Consider the following 20,482-nt stretch of genomic DNA (forward strand, 5'->3'; position numbering starts at 1 on the left):
ATGAATACATCATCGTCACCTTCATTGTCAAAGACCTCATAGACATCACAAGCTTGGGAAAGAAATTTTAAAATATATACTATTATAGATAGCATTTGTCTGCTTTTCGACAAAACTGTGTCCTGTTTGAAATTTTAAATTTACAAAATGTACAAGATAATATATTAATTTCTTTTTAATTTTGTATGTATTGCCGCCCACACAGCATATGTCGACTTTTCAACAAAAACTGTCATATTTGAAATTGTAAATTTACTAGATGGCAGAAAGTAGAAAATGTACAAGATTATAACTTTCTAATTTTGTATTCATTGCCATCCACTATTCAAATTTACAACATGACACATATCAAAAACATTCCAGATTCAGATTTAATTGAATTCATATAAATTAGGTAAAATATCTTTTGTAATTCCCTGCTGTTGCTTTCGTGTGCTAACGCAAAGACAAAAGATAGGGAAGTTGTCAAAGTCTGCAATACAAGTATGCAATACCTTTCTCTCATCATTTGTCGTAGCCAATGGCTGAAGATTTGGGGTCTCTTGATTTTCTTCAGATACTTTTGTCTGGATGGTTTGAAGATCCTTTTGGATGTCTTCTTCATAATGCACTTTAGATTGCCTTTCTCTCTTGTCTTTTTCTGGGCTCTCTCTGCGTAAAAAGTAAAAGCTTTGCAATAATATTTGATATATTCATTTGTTTTGAATTTTAAAACGTAATAAAAACAGGATATTTCAGCATACTGACTTTAACCTAGATAAAAAAGAAAAATTTTAAATTCTACATATTTTGTTAAAAGATTTAAAGTAAGAAATCAACACAGGTCATCATGCATTTGTTACATTAAAGTTTTGCAATTTAAGAAATTCAAAACTAATAGTAAATTCTACAAAATTTATTTACGATATAACACATTACCTAAGAATTCGAAAGTCGTCTTTAGTTTCCTTTTTGATGGCCTTCTTTACACTCGACTTCGTCTTTTTGTTGATTGCTCTATCCGTTGCTCTTATTTTCTACAAAATAGTTAGGGGTATACTTGTAGCCAATGTTAATTTTTTTTTCAAATGATCAGATAACATTTTTTTCTCTACCATGTAATTCTTTTTTCCCTATTTTGTTTATCAAAAGAAAATAGTTTAGATTCGTGAGTACTTTTCATCCACGAATAAACATCCTCCATAAGGTAATAGAAGTTAGTTACAAAATCATATTTCTTTCTGTAGGCAAAGGGGAATACACGAAATTCTGCCCCAACGAACCAGTGAAATTCAAGCAATCCACAGAAATTGTCCCTCATTTATTTATGGATTCGACAGTAATTTATTTTGCAATACCTTGTATGTTTTCATTTCTTTCTCCACACCGTCAGTCCACGGGTTATCAAATTTATGCATTTCCAGTTTCTCCCTCTGCAAATTTTAAAAGCGCATATTAAATTACATGTAACTCCAAATTTTTTTTAAAAACTCGAAGAATATTACTATACACTGTTACTTTAACATATGCATCGCACCAAAGGCCTCTAAATTATCATTTGAGTATTTTCATCTTATCCCTCTTCTTCAGCATTATTTTGAAAGAAACCGCCTTATTTCATCATAAAAGAAACCGCCTTATTTCATCATACATATTACTGATTTATATATTTGCTAATGTCTTCGGTTTAACCTATTTGAAATTATTGAAAATTTTCAACCATAACAAATACCAAAAATGTTATCACTAAATCCCCCGCCCACAACGAATAAAAAAGGGAAAGAAACGTAAATCAGAACAAAATCAGTCACCCCTTAATAATTTAATAAAACTGTACTTACCAAATCTTGCAGGGGCTCTTTCAGGGGCTTGTGTTTAAAAATCTGTGCTTCTTCGCTACAAAGAAAAAAAAAAAGGATTCAAAACTAACCATCTTTATAAATCAGGAAATAACAATCTACCTGTATATGTGTGACAAAATTAAAAGATTTTGATGTAATTGTAGATTCTACGTACCTGGCAAAATTCTCCCCTCTGTCGGTGATGTCGCTGTTTGTTTTCTGTCCAAAAAGACGTTTCTTAATTTCTCTCTCAATTTCTGCACATTGATCCGTGATATTAATCTCCTATTTGAAAATATCGAGAAAAATAATTTTAAAAAAAAGACGAGAAAAATTATCAACATTTCACTACAACTCCCTATAGTTCCCCAACGAATTAGAAATTGAAAGAAAGAACTCAAAAAAAATCACACCATGCATGACGATATAAACAATGCTTACCTTATCTTTTAGGGGATTGTCTAACATCTCTTCTTCATTTCTACGAGAAAAAACAAGTTTAAATTTAAACACCGTTTTCAGAATACACAATGTAGATAAATTATATACTAGTAAATGACAAAGGATCTGATATAAATGTAAAATCTACCTGACAGTATGCTCCTTTCTGCCGGTAATGTCGCTTTTTTATTTTCCCGAAAAGAGTGGACTTTACTTCTCTTTCAATTTCTGCACATCGCTTTAAAGAGAAAATTCATTAATTAACATAAACTATAATAACTATATTTCCATGTACATGTACGAGGGCTGTTCAATAAATAATGTCCTCGGTGCTCAGAAAGAAGCAAACGACGCTTTTCAATGATTTAGTCTTCATGATTTTACTTATTTAACTCTTTTAATTCAAACACATGTCCGTAACATTTTTTATCTAATTTCTGATTGATTTTAGAACTCATTTTTGGGTATGACCCAGTATACTGGAAAATGGCAGATCCAATGATTTTCTGGACTTGTTTTTTTCTTTCTGAAAGGTGATTTTTCAAGTTTGGAAATAGAAACAAGTCAAAAGGTCAAAGATCTGGCGAATATTGTTAATGTGAAAAAACATTAACTTTCTGTATCCCGAAAACCCCTTTACTCTTCAGAGCGTGCGGGTTTGGACGTTGTCATGAAGAAATTTAATGCAGTGGATTCCTGATTCTGGGTCCTTCCTCTAATAAACCTTTCGATTTTTTTGCAAAAAATTTGCTTTCTAGATTCCTTCAGAAATTAAACTGTCTCCCCGAATACGAATTTGAACAACAATACCACTAATATTTAAGAAAATTGCATATAAATCTCTTTGTGCTCTTACATACCTTTGCTTTTGTTAGACTTTCGCAATTTTAATCAATAGATTCATGCTCCAATATTTTGAATATAAAAAAACATGGATAACTACAATTACTGATATTTTAAAATAAGTGTTAAGACTTTCGTACACGCTGTCGTTTTCACTCGTTTTTCAAAATATAGGGTGACCTTTGAGTACCAAGTTTTTTTTACTATCAAACGTTTCTTAAAAACAGTGTAAATTACTCCCGATATGATGTCTATCAAATTTGCTTTGTGTCTTAAAGTCAATCATACATCAAATATTATTTGTTGAAATTTGGCAAACAGTACATAAGTTGTTATAATTTTTGTTGGCAAAGAGGGTACCCATTTTTGATTCCCATTATATATTTTTTTATCATTGAAATCCACCTGCTCCTTTGTCTATAAATCAGGCATCGGTTGCTGTAAATGACACATATTTCAGTGAATATTTCTTTGGGATTTTTAACAAGTTTTACAGCAGCTTTCATGTAGCCTTTATTTTCACTCTAGTTTACTGATTCTTTATCATTCATTTACATGTATAATGCAGTGTCTCGAATAGCCCTTGTTTCCCAGCTTCTCACGATGAAACTATGTGATGAAAAATGGTCACATAAACTGTTATAAATTCAGTAAAGATTCAATAATGAGAGAAAGTCAAGTTTAATGTCATATGATATCTGTATTGTATGTCTTACAGTTCAGGACATAATTTATTGAACAGCCCTCGTACATTAATTATTGTATCCGTTTTTTTTTTCAACTGCAACATGTAAGTTTTTATGATTTTGGATGGACATTTGAATGTCATATCCTTCGGTTAATAATGCATTTTGCAAGGGGTTTTTTTTGTTTTGTTTTGTTTTGTTTTTTGTTTTGTTTTTGTTTTTTGTTTTTTGTTTTTGTTTTGTTTGTTTGTTTTTTTTTTTTTTTTTTTTTTTTGTTTTTTTTTTTTTTTTTTTTTATTTTTTTTTTTATTTTTTTTTTTTTTTTTGCACAATTAAAAATTCACTTTATAAAAAAAAAAAAAAAACAAGAACTTAAGCTCTAATTTTATCCCATTTTAGATCTCAGCCCTTTTTAAAAATGTATTGAAATACCTCAATTTTTCTCTTATCCTCGACTTTTTCACTTGCAGCGTTGTCGAACTTACAGGTCTCAAATTTCTCCGTCTAAATAAAATTTTAAAACATACCTTCATTCACATCCACTTTAATAGTTGAATCAAATATATTTACAAAGGAGGTACTTTGTATGAACAGTAGATCTTTTTAAAGATAGGTGTGTTTGATTTTTTTTTCTTGTAATATATTCAACAAGTTTACAGTCTCCTTATTCCTCACACAAGTGAAATTTTAGAAAATCTTACGTTGTAAATTATTGTAAAATTATATTTAAAAAATTATCTTAAAGGGGCCCCTTATATAAACTAACCTCCACCCCACCCCCAAAAGAAGAGAATTATGTTACCTCTATATTTTCATATGTGCCATTACCACCATATACTGATTATCGAGTTTAAAAAAGGAAATAACAATTTAAATAAGAATTATTCTACGATTCAAACTTTTTAAATCTCAATAGTAGTATCTGAATACCTCCATTTGTCTTTCATGCTCTTCGACTGCATCGCACCAGTTGTAATCGAATTTTAAAATATTAAGTTTTGTCTCCTGAAAAAAAAAATTAATATAGAATTGTGTAAATGCATATCGGACTGAGCTCATTGACCGGCGTTTCGTCCAACAATGAAAGAAAGGATTAAAGATTTTTTTTAAAATTCTATTTATATATATGTCCGTGATTGTCACTTACCACATCCGTAACGGCACTTTCTCCAAAATCTAGAATTTCATTCATATCCATTTCTTATCCGAAATACTATTAATACACCTGTAATAAATAAATAAATAAAGGAATAAAAAAAGGTTATTTTAAAGCAAAAGATGATAAAGGATACAGATTATTGTATTAATTAGATTATAGAATGGCCTGCATTCACAGGGCTTTTACCTTGAAGTTTTGTTGTAGTAACTATTATGACGTTAGATCATTATTACGTTAGTTCACGTGACATAAGTAATGACGTTATAGCTGCATGTATGTATATGCACTATTCCTTGATGTTTTTGTTCTAGATCACATTTACATGTATATTTATTGTTATTTGTTCTGCAGTTTTGCTAACTCTCCTGTCATTCACATTCACAATTTCTTTAGACACAATTTATTCCATTTTTGAAAAAGAATTTTTAAGTGATATATTAAGAGATATTTTCGTTAAATCATATATTTTTTATTCGAATTACAGCTACTGGCATAATACATTCCTTTATTGATGCTTTAAACTTTAGCTTGGTCAAATAAGGTGTTTCGGGGCATAAATTGTAGGTAAACAAGATGAAAAACTGTATTTTAAACTGTCATTTTCAATGCAAAATTAAGAAAACCAGTCATGAATATGGGAGTTTTTACTATTTTCGACAAAGGAAATGTATCCAGATTGCCTACAGTCTCTCAGAAAACGGTAATTTGTTTGTTCATGGCCTCTTCTTTAAAATAATGTCAAATTAAATATAGGTATCCGGTTTACTTTTCATATGATTTCAAATTGAATGTCATGAAAATACCCTATTTTCTACATAATTCTGCTAAAGCCGTAAAGTACGGGAAAAAGAAAGTTGAAATTGATTATGACGTCATAATGGATCTATTAGTCTAAAGAGGTAAAAAAAAAAAATTAGTCTAAAGGCATTTACTAGATTTTGACCTTAACATAGGTGCTTGTATATTAGATTATACAGGTACCAATCTTCAGTTTAAAACAAAATGTAAAATTTGTATACTCGGTAAAAAAAATTATACTAATGAAGATTTTAATTTACACCACCCTATTGAAATGGTGTCTTCCCACTTAGCCAAAATTCTGAAAAAAAAGTATAGGTGACTGGTTTTGGCTAGGTGGGAATGGTGTACAGGTAAGAGGAGGGAGAGAACAAAAGAAATTAATTACAGGTGACCTATAGTCTGTTCAGATGAACCCTGGAAAGAAAGCTAATTAATATAATATAAGCAAAATCTGATCATTTTATGAATGGTAATTAACATAAATATTTATTAATAATTCGATACAGATTTTAAATAATTCAAATTAATTAATATAATAGAAAAATATATGTTTTTTTTAAATTTTCATTTACATTTACAAATTTAAATTGTATTTTTTTTTAGTTTATATCTTTTCATTTTTAATCTCTGTGAGTTGATATCATAGCTTGCCTTATTTGAAATGTTTAAGTACTACATGTATCATGTGGTGTATTAGGAAAATAAATTGGTCATGCAAAAGTAAGATACTGGTAATGTTTTTGAAATCTGGAATCTGTACCGTAAATCATGTGTTTAAATTCTAATTCAGCTAATTAAAACAAAAAATCAAATTAATTAAAACAAAAAAATCAAATTAATGGAAATAAAAAGCAATGAAATAAGATGGTTTCCTGATAAAATTAATGTTAAAGCAAATAGTGTTCAATTTCAAAAACACTTATTATAAATAAATTATGCACATACTTATGCGAATACTTGAGATCAGAGTTACATGTAGTCAAAGTTTTTTTTTTTTCTTTTTTTCCGGAAATCAAACATTTGTTCATTTTAGGGTAGGATTTTTACCTTAAGTGCATCTGATACTATGAGAGCAATCGATGTTTTTTTCTCAAGCATAAAATGCTGCATTTTTAAAACATTATAAGCATGTCAATCTTTTGTAAATGAATATGGACATGTTTGCATAAAAACTCTACTTATTAAGCAAATTTTTTGTACATTAATCAATTTAATATCAGTTTTGGACACTTTTAATCATTCTTGTTTCGGAATAAAATGTTATCATTTTAAATGTCATAGGTTAATTATAACACACTATGGTTTAAAATTGTATTCCGAAACATGTATGTGTATTGACCTAGTTATATAAGAAATTAATTTATTCACTTGAATTTAAATGCATTTATCTCAATTACAATCATGCATGTTTATGAGTTCTAATAATTAGCATTATTTCTGCAAAATAAATTAAACAGTAAACTGAATTCGAATACTTTTCTTTTTATTCTTTCTATCGATCTTTTTCTTCTGACCTCTTATTTAAAAAAGTGATATTCCCAATACGCTGAATTGTTTTTCTTTTGGACATTTTTTAATTTATTGGAAAAAGAAATTTATCATATCATTTTAAAATAAATTTATTCAAATAAATCATATTTTCCATCAACATTACCGCTACATTGCCAAAAATTTCAACTCATTACCGCTACATATTGAATCAGCCAAAACAATCCATTACCGCTACATATATCGATTTAGCCAGGTATGGTTCTGTATATGAGTTCTAATCAACAGAATTTGAACAGTTGTTAAAAGTTTTCTTTGGCTGGGTTTTTACGATCCTCGAGAAGTTGAAGAGTGCTTTGTGATTGATGTTTATTCCGAAGCACATTGAACGGTCATTTATAGAATTTTATCTATGAACAGTGCTTGATTTTAATTTTTTGCGTGTTTTATGAAACAAAATTGATTTTAATAAAAAAAAATCCATCCTGTTCAAAGTCTTACTTTTACCTACCTGTGGTGAGCAGGGGAAACGGATTTTATGCATGTATAGGTTGTACTGTACACGCCTAAGTGGCTGGTTAACGAAAGAGGCAATGTAGCGGTAATGTATACTTTTTTATGTAGCGGTAATGACTATGTAGCGGTATTGAAAATTTTGAAAATGTAGCGGTAATGATACACACCCGTATTTATAGACGTTGATTTTTATATCACATATTGTTTTCCGTGAAATGAAATAAAATCGTCAGCTTATGATTTGATGAATAAGAGAACCTGTAAATATGTTAACATATACTAGTACTAAACTGTGATTTAGCATTAAATATATTTACTTGTTTTTCTTTTAAAGTGGCAAGAATCCAAACCAGAATTTTTTGCGCTTGCCCTTTTCAATAACTATTCACAAACCCCCACAATTTCCATTCAGTATTCCAATGATACTAAATTGTTGATTGAAAATACAATAAAATCCAATCTTATGGATATTTTCAAAATATGAGTCTGTCCGTTTATCTAAGTAATGATCTAGCGAGTTTCCCAATATACATATTGTAGGGAGTGGGGAGGAACTGATACCCCTGATTGTTGTTGTTATACGTTTTATTAACTTTAATAAATGTGAAAAAGATTGCGATTGTTGAGCCTATTCCCAAGTGATTGCCGACGTGGAAAAATACACGATAAAATGGCCGATAATAATAAAGAATTGGCATTTTTTTCAATATAAACATTTTTTCTATTCTTGTCATAATTTTAATTTATCATCACTCAAACTGATGTTGCTGAACTCATCCGTTACTTTTTATATTCTTGTTGCTATAAAATTAAGGCAAGAAGCTTGAAAATCTTTAGCTATACAGACTTGTAAAACTAAGATGCAAAAAAACTATACATGTACAAATACAGCCAATTAAACGTCTAATGTCTATTGTTACATTCAGCTAAAATTTGTTTGCCTTACTGTTTGTCTTCAAAATACTTATTTATTTTTTCAAGTAAACATTTTTTTTTTATAGGTTTCCCATCGAATTTTTCAGACAAGAGTGTTTTTAAACCACCTCTGGTGTGAGCAAGTTTTAGATGACCTAAGTTTAATCCACTTTCAGCAATCTTTTTACACATTTGCTTTGAAAGTATCTTATCATTGCATAAAACTAACAAGGTGTTTAAGTTTTTATCTACAATTTTGTCAAAAAGGTACTTCTAACCCAAAGGTATGCATACTTGAACGGGGGTTACAAGTTATGCACGGTTTTACATGTTGAACAATTTTTTGAAGAACAAGAACAACATCCTCAGCATTGTGAGCTGCATAGTTTTCATTTAAAAAATATGTAACAAGAAACTCTTGTGAATATTTTTCCAGACCAGGATAAACTTCTCAAAACAGAAGTAGTGTGTCTACTACACCTAATACAACTGGTTAAAAAGAAAGAAAATGACAAATTTCAAAATTTCGTAAACCCTAGGTAAATCAAACCTCAAGAAATTATGTCCTACAAAAATACAAGGCTTTTGATCATCTAACCATGAGAAATGATGCCAATGCAAGTTGCAATGAAACGGATGTTACAGGAGTACCATTAAATGCAAAACATTTCCATGAACAGTCAGTCCAGTGACTTGAGAACTGCTGTTAAAATTCGTTGACTAGGTAAGATGTTTTTCAAAAATTGCCATTTTCTGAAACAGCCGAATCTGAATGTATCACACGTTTTATTAAAATGTTGTTTCATGTCACAATACACAAAGGTATATTTCTTTGGTAATATACATGGAGTGACAGTTGGTACAATGCTTGGAGCAGGTATTTCTTTGACAAACTCGCCGTCAGATTGTGTCAAATCAACAGATGACTGAAATTATCCTTCCCAAATTTTAAACGGAATTCATGGTACTGTTTTTTAATTTTCTTTCAAGTTTTCTTTTTTTAATTCTCTTGTTTTTTCATACGCGAGTCTGCGTTTGCGCGTTTTGTCTTTTTTTTGCAAGTTTTTAAAAAACCGTCCAGGCGAAACACCCACCAGTTCGTTAACTTTGTTGACGTATGTTGAGCCCATGTTTTTCTCTGCTACTGCACAACTAACTTATTTTGCAAACTAGATGATGAAGAATAGTGCAGTCTTTTGGGGGCTTTTGACAATTGAATTATTGAATGATTCAACATCTCTAGTAGATGCAGCAGGGGAAATCTTGTGAGCATTATTGAAAAAGTTTCAAATATAATGTTCAGGTCTTTTTTTAAATTCATCACCCTGTAGATCTTTTCCAGATGGAAGGGACTTGTGGGGAACTTTCAGGATTAGTTTTATAAGTACACCATTTTGAGTCACACTGGTCATGCTCTCCAAAAGCATGTGGCACTATTTGCTTTAGGTTTTTCTTTAATGCTTCTGTATCATTTTTATTTTGTACAATAGCGTAAGAGAAGCATTTTTGAAAATACTTGACACAATTGTTGTTGAAATTCTTGTGTTTCTTTTGTAGTTGGAAAAAAATTTTACCAAGATGCTTTTTAGTGTGACTAATGTCACTCCATTTGATCACCGGATGTGGAATTTCTTCATTGATTTCATTTTTTTGAGTCGTCATCCATAACTAACACTGATACTTCAACATTTTTTTTTTCAATTTTGTTCACTAATTCAACTGCAACGTTACTCTCCATTGCTTTTGACGAGCCCTCCCAATTTTTACAGCACTTATGTTTGGAGGAGTTTTCCCCATATTTGTATAAAAGGAACATTTGCGACAATCCTTTGATCGAACACCAAAGCCACATTTTTTCCCGGCTTGTTCCGATTAATGTTCCCACTCCAGTTTTCTTTTATAGGCCTTCCTCCCCACGCTTCTGCCATCCCATGTCGTATTTAAAACCCCCCCCAGAGCTGCGAGCCTGCTGACCGTCATTGGATTCATTTACACTAAACAAAAAAACTCATTTTAAGACTCGTAAGAAATAATGTATACCGGTATATATTTTATAGCAAAAGTAAAAATGATATAATTATTCATAAAATTCCTTTTTTTTTATAAATTGTGTTTATCCTAGCTCACTTTAGCATGTAATCAAATCTGGCCTAAGGGTTATATATAAACCAGCCCCAATTTGGACCTATCAGTGTGAAGTTGATCTTTGACCTACAGAACTTGAAACAGTATGGAAACCTGTCATTTCAGTGTGTTATAGAGGTTGGAGATGATGGACACTTTGGCATAACATGATCTTTTGGGTATATAAAAACCATATAGCATGTACCTTCTTGCTGATACATTGCCCTGTTTTTCCTCCAATAAGGCCTCACTGCATGACTGCTGGGCAACAGATTGGTTTGTGGCTCCACTTCACACCACGGGCTTTCATAGTTCTATGGTGCATACCCTTATTCTATGGAAGACATAAAGTTGGTGACCTGTGGGGCCCGGATCCACTATGAAGCATACCTGTATAATAATTTAAGGTCACTTTATATATATCTAATCGTATGTAGTTAATAACAACAATAGAAGTTAAAAAATCAAAAACAACAAATTACGGGTAGAAATTAGGGCAAATGAAAAAAGGAATATTAAAGTTTTCTTATATGGGAAAAGAAATTACATATTTTCAAATCAAACAATTAAATTCAATATAGCTTTTAAATAATTGTTTCTATCAAAGCTACATTTATAAAAGTGATAAAAGAGTCATTATTCTAATCTAGTAGGCAAGCTGTTAGAAATATATCAATGAAATATAGGTTTTACATGTAGCACAGAAGGAGTGCAAAGGGTTACAAAAATTTTTAGTACCAAGCACCACAAAAAGGGGGGTATAAAGGTGACATTTTTTCTAAAGCTATTACCCAGATGGTAATTTTTAAAAAGATAATGTAGGTTAGCACTACTATAAATAGTGGTAGAACTACTACAAGCTTGGTTTTCTTACTTCAGCTGCAATAAGGTACATACAAGAAAAAGGTAAAACAGAATAATAAATAAACAAGTAAACTTCTTAGCAAGATAAAGTTTGCCCATATTTTCAGTTGCTAATCATGACAGTGCCCCACCCTCTACTATAATGATCAATTGTTCTAAATGTCTGTCAATCAACGTATTCAATTTTATCACATAAAATTTTTATTGTTATTTTTATATTTAAAAATTGACTATAATGGTATATAAACTATCAATACCTAAAGCTGCCTTTGTGTTTATGTCAAACACAGCAGGGCCGCGTTTATTAACTCTGTGTGACTTGCCAGTTGTTACTTCATTCAGAACACCGCACTACAGGTAATAGTCAGGTTTGAAGCAAACCCTTGACGCCTTTCATTTACGATGTTATTTAAAGTCAGTGTGTGCCCACAATCCCAACAGTTCATTTGTTTCGCCATATGATCCAACTAACGATTTCCCCTTTTTTCCATGATTCATCATTCAAATTTACATGTGTGCCCTTCTGTTTGTGCAACATTTTGAGTCCTGAAAATAAAAAAACCCAGTCTTAGTAATAAAATTTATAAATTTATAAATCAATATTTGTATAAATACCCAAGTTGTGTTTTGTTTACTGCTGAAAATCAAAAACATAAGCTTTATATTTAGTCTGCAAGTTCGACCCAAAGAAAATTTTTAACCAGGGTTTCAATTACTTATTAGTAATTAATTCAATACTGTCAAATGTCAATAGCTACTCAATAGCCTCATTTTGTAAGACAAAAGATCAAATGCATCACTGTTGCTGATAAAAGCGCTGATAAAATAATCATATGAAAACAAAAAAAGTGTAATTATTATATCAATGTATACTTACACAGTAGCCTCACGTATCTTCATCATGTTTAATCTTCTATTCATTGTACCCTTTTTCACAAATCTCCCCCCAACTCATGGATCAGTCATTTTCAACATGTTTCGACCGCTTGACAGCGTGTAGATCTCTACGGCGCCATCTTTGTGTGTCCTGGTAAAAAGAGGCCCTTTTTACAACCGGGGCATTTTATTTTTTTTAAATTTCTTACAAAATACCTATATAATTGAACTGAAATTTTCAGATAAATTAAAATTTTATTATTTATTTTTTTTTTATAAAAACAAAGAAAATGATATGCCTTTATAAATTATAATTGTCCTTTGGCCCGGCCAGCATTTGCCACCTGATTTTACCAACATTCCTTCCCATTTTACCAATTTTTATTGAAGAGCTTGATTCGCAGAAAGATGCGCACAAAAAAATCCCGCAAACGTCTTTAAGGTAGGAAAAATTTAATTAGTTTCACTTCTGTGTCTCTGTTTGGTAGTAAAGGTAAGTTTATTGAACGATACCGGTAGTTACGTCAAACTCTATGTGACGTAACTAAGTTTTTTCCTTGAAATTTTCAACTCATCTTACTTAACCATAATTAAAATAGAACTTAGTAGTCCCGTATAAGGGTGATATGGGTTTCCTCTTCGTCTGTCCGTCCGTCTGTTTAGCTGTCCGTTCATCTGGCTAGCTGCCGTCTCTAGAGCTGTTTGTGGGTCTTGATGATTATAAAATGAAATACGGGTAAGTTTAGTTTTTGTTCCCTTTTAACAACTTGCTATTACCTTTTGACCTTTTCCCCACCAAGTTATGTATATATTTTTTTTATTTTTGTCATTTTAAATAAATGACATGTTTCATCTCAACAATGGTGTTCATTGATCATTTTACCAAAAAAAAAAAAAAAAAAAAAGAGCTGAGGTGAGATTGTGCAGCATGAGGAAACATAAACGTTTTGGGGAATGACGACCTTTATAGTTTTCAATGAAGCTTGCAGATATTGAGCTGATTCTACGTGTTCTTTGATTTGTTATAAGAAAAAGTTGTATTATGTTCCATTTCAAAAATTTTTTTGAATTATTACATTTTCAAAATTTTAAGGAAAAATTACACGTGCTGGTGGGGGCTGATATTGTTCATGCAAAACTCTCACAATGTTTTTCACGGGTTTTTACCCCCAGTTACACATACAAACACACATAATTCAATTCTTTAATCCTTTTAATCTTTTTTTTTTCATTTTTTACAAATGAAATAACTATTTTAGTCCATCTGTACTCGGATGATGAACTTGTGCATACAAGAATCCTTCCGTATATTAAAAGCACATTTTAAAAGAACATATCTCCTGGTTGTATTTTGTTGCCGTGTGTATAAATAAGTTCTGTTGCCAGTCACAAGTCGTATTTTCACAAACATGTAACAACAAATATGTTGTAACTTGCAAATAAAAATCGTCGTCAATATATATATCAATTATTTTGATCAAATTAAAAAAAAAAATTATTATCAGGAATTAAAAATAAAGGTTAATTCTTTTAATACCTTTGCAAAAGCTCTCTCAAGACATTTGATAAAAAACATCAGCTTTGCAACTTTGAAAAGTTTGAATATTATTGCATTAAAAGAAACCAATACTCTCCCATGTATAACATTAACTAATTACTACCAGCTTCCATTCGCAACGTCCTGGGACTTCCGACAAGCGGAAAAAATTCGCCGAAAGACCGAGAAACGCGATTGGCTCAGTCTCAGGAATTTTAACTTCCTGAATGTTCATTATACCCCCCGCTTGAAAAAGGGGGGGTATATAGTAATCGTTAAATTGTCCCTCCCTCTTTGCCGTCCCTGGTTACGCTTGGGGGACCCATCTCTTATCCGCAACTCCTCCCATACCACTGAAGGAAATTTAATGAAACTTTCACAGAATCTTTATTACAAATTGCCATTGTGCACCTCCTATTTTTCTTTTTGATCTGAGTAATTTAGGATTTTCCAGAGCAAAACATGGACACTGCCATTAAATTCATATGGGAGGCGTGGTGGGTATCATTTAGTGAGCTCATTGCTCACAGTACCTCTAGTTGGGTATGATCTGAGTAGTGGTTGTTTCACTACAGTTCGTTGAATATTGGGTCCACGTTGAGTATTGTATTCGATGTGAAAAAAAGTTAATTATAAACTTTAAACAAATAATTATATCTTAATTTTTTTAAAGTTGGATGTTTATAATTTTAAGAATGGGGATAATTGCTTTTTTTTTCGGAAATTGCTCGTGAATGTTTAATTATGTTCTGGGGGGTTTAGTTTAATATTTTCCTTTAATTCGTTTTTTTCTTTGGCCTATTACTAAGCATATCAATTTCTGTACGCGAATTGGGGGCAGCATAGATATGTTTTTTTAGAATTTTTAAAATTTTATAATAAATTGTGGTGTATTTAGCGTGTGCATTGATTTTCCAGCTATTTTTCGAAGATTAAATAAAGGTATTCATTTTCCCACAGAAGATGGATAAAACCACCCCCCCCCTTTTTTTTAAAAAAAAAAAAATGTAAGAGTGTATAAAATTAAAAAAAAAATTTCCCCGTCAAAAAATCTATATGTCGTTATATGCAAGAGATTGCTTTTCTACGTTTAAAGAATGGCCCTATTCGGTATATTTTATTATACCGAAAAGAGCCATTCTTTAAACGTGAGAAAAAGTACAATCTGCTTGCATATAACACATATAGATTGTGTTTGACGGTGAAATTATATATTTTTAGATATGTACACTCTTAGATTTTTTTTTATTAAAAAAAGGGGGGGTATTATTTTCCCTATTTCGGTGCAGTGGATTTTCTAAATGTAACATTATCAATCGACATTTTAAGAACGGCATTTAGCGAGGCACTTTTTTAACAGAAGCCTCTTTTCACCCAAGTCGCTAAAAATGAAATGTTTAAATTCTGTATTCCTCTATTTTGTCAACCTTGTATAAACTCAGGAAAAAATCAAATATTAGCTGTAAGTAGTATGTACAATATGATCTTTATTTTTTAGACGTTCATTTAAGATAAAAATGTTTCAAGATATATATTTAGCAAATTCCATGAAATACAAAGTAAAAAGTCAAAACACGCTAAAAACGATACAAAGGCACATCACTCATGAAATGAAGCAGAAAAATAGGTACTATAAAATGTCAAAGTGGATTGTAAAATCTGAGTCTTTTATTTTCTTTAAGAATTATGCAAATTTAATTTCGCTGATCTGAACCGAACCATCGATGTGTAACTCGTCGTACTTTTCTATTGGGTACAGTCTGGCGGCGAAGGTAATGTTAGGGTTAGGTTGCTGATTGATAAATACCTGAAAGAAAAGAAATAAAAACCAACATCAATACTGTGTGTATAAGTCACGGTTAATGTAGACCTCGTTCACTATAAGTTGATTTTAGCCCAAGAAAGTAAGCTTCCATTATTTTGATGCCAAAGCTATACAACTATAGAACTGAAATTGGCCTTCTTATAGCAGAATTATAAAGAATTTCTAATTCAGATTTATCATATGAGTTTTAATTTAAGGTTTTCCTGATACTGATATCATTTATTTATTGCACTTCCCCATAATAGTTTATTTTAACATGAACATATTGTAAAATTTTATGAATTTGGTTGTAGATCAATATCATAATTAAAAGAATGCTACATGGTTGTCATTTAACGCGATGATACATGTCTGTCATTACAAATGAAGCTATTTTCTGTGTAACATATCATTTACATGATAACAATGACATTGATACAATAATCACAGAATTCAAACATTAGCATAATATATAACCATTTGCATTACCAAGTATTGGTTTGGCTCCACGTGTATACAGAGCTCGAAATGTTGTCCGGGTTGGAACATACTTCCGTCGTGCCTCTCTTCCGGTCCCCATCCATTTTGGTTATGGTTCAGGACCACACAGCCTTGACTGGGACGAGGGTTAAAGTGGAGGCCGTATTCATCCCCACATTTAAGGTTCACTGAAAACTGAACCATGATTTAAATTTTCATTTATCATCTTATATAGTTATTTCATATTTGATTCTATATTATTATTTCAATGTAAAACTTAGATTCCCTGTTAAGCCCTACCCCCGGAGGTCATGATTTGAACAATTTAAATATACACTACCCAGAATGCTTCCAAATAAGTTCCAGTTTTCTGGCCCAGGGGTTTTTGAGAAGTTTTTTTAATGACTCCATTCCAATTTGTCTTTTCATTTATTCCCCTTTTAAAAGGACTTGGTCCTTTATTTTCTTTAACACACACACACACCCCTTGCCCAAGGATGCTTTGTACCAAGTTTAGTTAAAATTGACCCGTGATTCTTGAGAAAAAGTTGAAAATGTGAAAAGTGTACCGACTGCGGACAACGGTGATCAAAAGTACAGCTTTCAGCTCATGGGGGCAAAAAGTGGTTATAAATAATTTTAAAATGGTTATGAAATTTGAATACTATAACATACCTGTCATCTGCGGTGACCATGCCTTTGATGATGATTGATCTCCCTGGAACAACTCCGCCAGGAACACGACCCCTGAATGGCATGGGCTGCAATGTACATCACACAAATATAGTTTAATATTTCCATTTCTAAATTTTTTCTCTATAATAACCCTTTGAAATTAAACGGAGTTGATTTCCGAAATTCTGCCGGAATGTAAATTGGCAGGTCGATAGGTCAGCAGCTAAGGAGGCCTAATACGCATGCAAATCTCGTGCGCATCTGTCTCTGTGTTGACGCTAAAGAGGCCAAATATGCATGTAAATTGTGGGCTGCCTTTGTGTTTGACGTCAGTGTGCAGGACTATTGAAATTGGCATAGAAGTCCTCGTGTAATTTAAATCGATTAGTCTACATCTTAATGTCTAAATCTACAATTTTATTTCACAATGAAATGGGAAATAAAGGAATCATGTCAGTTTTGAAGTATGCCAGGGACATCAACAATAGTGGGAAAAAATGGGGTAATTTTAGCATAACGGGCTTCGCCCGTTAGGAAATTATCCCTGTTTACTATTGTTGATCCCCGGCATACTCTCGAAACTAGACAGTGATTCCTTAAATACATTCGAGCCTTATTTGAAAGTTTTCTTTTTTGTCCTTATCAGGAAAAAGATGAAACTGGGGAATTACTTTTAAAAATGCATGTATAAAAACATTAAATTATACTGCGACCTTGATAAAAATTCTGAGGGGGGAGGAACAAGAGCGGGAGATTTTTGTAGGAAGCGATGTCGGAAGAAAATTAGTTAGTTTTTTCAATGCATTGATGGTTGAATTAGAAAAAAGATTTCAATCGGTTTTTAACGTGTTTATATAACTTAAACCACCCCTCTGTCTGTTTGTCTTCATTTTTATTCCAAATTATGATCAATTCGAGTCTCTATATATCGTGATTTGTTAATACACGCTGTACCAACTTCTATTTCTTTCTTCATCAGATTTTAAGATAAATATTACCCAAAAAATAATAATATGTATAATGTATTCAAATGAAGAATTTGATTCATTACTTGAGGTGAAATGTAGGTCTATTGAGATATTCAATTTGCAAATGTTTTAATTCCCGGGAAGGCATTTTAAAAAGTAGAACATAAAAAAAAGAGCAAGTATATGCAGTCTTTTACATTTGGACAACAAATAAGGCTAAAAAGAAAGTAAGTGATTTTTACACGGTACAGAATACTGTGTAATATTTCTGTTATAGTATATATAGTGCCAATAATAGTTTTCAATACTAGATGTACCAGCCCCAAAAGACAAACTTCACACTCAATCCGTCATGTGAAGCAATAACGAAAAGTAATAATTTTGTATGCAATGTTATATTGAATGAATTCATCATATTTCCATTTCTAAATTTTTTCTCTATAATAACCCTTTGAAATTAAGGGAGTTGATTTCCTGGGTAATTCTGCCGGAATGTAAATTAGGCAGGTCGATAGGTCAGCAGCTAAGGAGGCCTAATACGCATGCAAATCTCGTGCGCATCTGTCTCTGTGTCTGACGCTAAAGAGGCCAAATATGCATGTAAATCTCGTGCGGCTGCCTTTGTGTTTGACGTCAGTGTGCGAGGACTATTGAAATTGGCATAGAAGTCCTCGTGTAATTTAAATCGATTAGTCTACATCTTAATGTCTAAATCTACAATTTTATTTCACAATGAAATGGAAATAAAAAGGAATCATGTCTAGTTTCGAGAGTATGCCGGGGACATCAACAATAGTGGAAAACATGGGATAATTTTAGCATAACGGGCTTCGCCCGTTATGCAAATTATCCCATGTTTCCCACTATTGTTGATGCCCTGGCATACTCTCGAAACTAGACAGTGATTCCTTAAATAACACCGGGCACTTATGATGAACCAGAACAAAATTTCACTTTTTGTCACAGGCACTTGTTTTGGAAATAAAATTTTAACCCATTGGTTACTATTATACTATAGGTTAAAAAGAAGATGGGGAACAAGGAGGGCAGAATGCCTATAGCGTCAGATATTAAGAAATCATATTCAATATGTGAATTGAGTATTTGAATTAACTTCTCATTATTTAAATTTATGAAATTATGAGAGAAAAAAACCTTTTCTGAGAGGAAAAAATATCTCGTAATTTTTTTTATAAAAATATTAGATGGTATTCGTGGGATTCAACCCCCTGGCAATAAAAATCCGAATTTCCATACTGCATTGAGACTAACCCGCTAACCACTATGCTACATGGCTCATGATGATTGTGGGCATTTAAATCATTTTTGTGATATGACCCTTGACTTAATGGACTTGAAGTAATTCTCAAACAGATGCGAATGTTTTGCCATAAAAGTGTACTTTTAATGTGTAGTGGGTCTACGCTCCATGCATGTTTTGTAAACCAAAAAATGTATATTTTATTGCAAACTTTCAGGATTATCTTTCAAAAAAATGGAGTGAAGACCAACTCATATTAAAAAAAATTGTTGAAATATGAGAAAATGATCGTTTTTGTTCTTTTTAATGTGTGTATGCTTTTTCATTGGCAAATATTTTCAGTCTTTCTGGGGTTTTTGTAAATTGTAGAGATTTTACATTAAGTAAACTTTAATATTAGATGAAATATCAAATAAAATTTGGATATAATTGAGATTTAATTTTTCACTTCTTACATGTATCTGTCGCACTAAATAGGCACTTCGTCCGCCTCATCTTCTTTATTCCGAATCAAGTGCCTGTGCTTTTTACGTACAAATATGATGCTCACTTACCGGGTTATAGATGGGTCCCATGTGCCCCATGTTTCCCATCGGAGGAGGAGCGTAGCCGCCTGGGGGAGGGCCTACTGGTCCGTTCCTGGTGGGGGCCCATATCCACCGGGATGACCTCCATAACCGCCCGGAGGGGGGCCGTATCCACCTGACGAGGGGCCTCCATATCCACCAGGAGGAGGACCATATCCACCGGGAGGGGGACCGTATCCACCTGGGTAACCTGGAGCGCCACCTGGCGGCGGGGGATAAGCGCCGCCAGAGGGAGGCGGGTAACCTCCGTATCCACCCTGAGGCGGAGGGTAATGACCCCCTTTCTCCGGGGGAGCGTGGCTTCCGGTGGGCTGAAAAATATATGAAAATAAATCAATAAAACAGCTCATAGGCAGTTTTGTATTCTAATTGAAAACGCAGTGCACGAAATGCATGCACAAAAAAGATGTAATTTTTAAAACTATTGCTAAAAGCCAAAATAAGTAAATATTCTAAATAAGGGGGGTTTGCGATGTACATGTTTTCATAATTGGTCGCATTGATCTATGCATATATCAAATATTAATCTTAAATCTTCACTACGTTTGGACATTCATGTTTGGAAATTATCCCTCAACATGCCAAGGACACATGAACAAAATTTAACCCACAGAAGAATTATTTAACTATAAAAGAA

General features: G+C 32.1%; 1 protein-coding gene and 1 pseudogene across 1 annotated transcript; both read right to left on the minus strand.

Annotated features, from left to right (window-relative positions):
* Nucleotides 1–255: 255 nt before the first annotated feature.
* LOC134280990 (uncharacterized) lies at nt 256–2,491 on the minus strand. Its single transcript, XM_062763446.1, has 8 exons — nt 2,410–2,491; nt 2,262–2,301; nt 1,996–2,105; nt 1,821–1,875; nt 1,338–1,412; nt 919–1,016; nt 495–651; nt 256–321 (listed from the first exon to the last, which is right to left on the minus strand). Exons 2-8 carry the CDS (start codon nt 2,286–2,288, stop codon nt 256–258), a joined length of 588 nt encoding a protein of 195 aa, XP_062619430.1. The 5' UTR covers nt 2,289–2,301; nt 2,410–2,491.
* A 13,263-nt stretch (nt 2,492–15,754) lies between these two features.
* LOC134280989 (galectin-5-like) lies at nt 15,755–20,195 on the minus strand (annotated as a pseudogene).
* Nucleotides 20,196–20,482: the final 287 nt, after the last annotated feature.

This window comes from Saccostrea cucullata, unplaced genomic scaffold, assembly GCF_032062105.1.
Source record: "Saccostrea cucullata isolate Sc308-1 unplaced genomic scaffold, CSIRO_AGI_Scuc_v1 ctg5270, whole genome shotgun sequence".
NCBI lineage: Eukaryota > Metazoa > Mollusca > Bivalvia > Ostreida > Ostreidae > Saccostrea > Saccostrea cuccullata.

What these genes read in the sequence shown, in the direction of transcription:
- LOC134280990 (XM_062763446.1), bottom strand. Translation starts at nt 2,288, where the DNA reads ATGTTAGACAATCCCCTAAAAGATAAG. An exon ending in ACAATCCCCTAAAAGATAAG is followed by an intron (nt 2,106 to 2,261) that starts GTAAGCATTGTT and finishes ATTTTCAAATAG; the next exon opens with GAGATTAATATCACGGATCA. An exon ending in GACGACTTTCGAATTCTTAG is followed by an intron (nt 652 to 918) that starts GTAATGTGTTAT and finishes CTTTTTACGCAG; the next exon opens with AGAGAGCCCAGAAAAAGACA.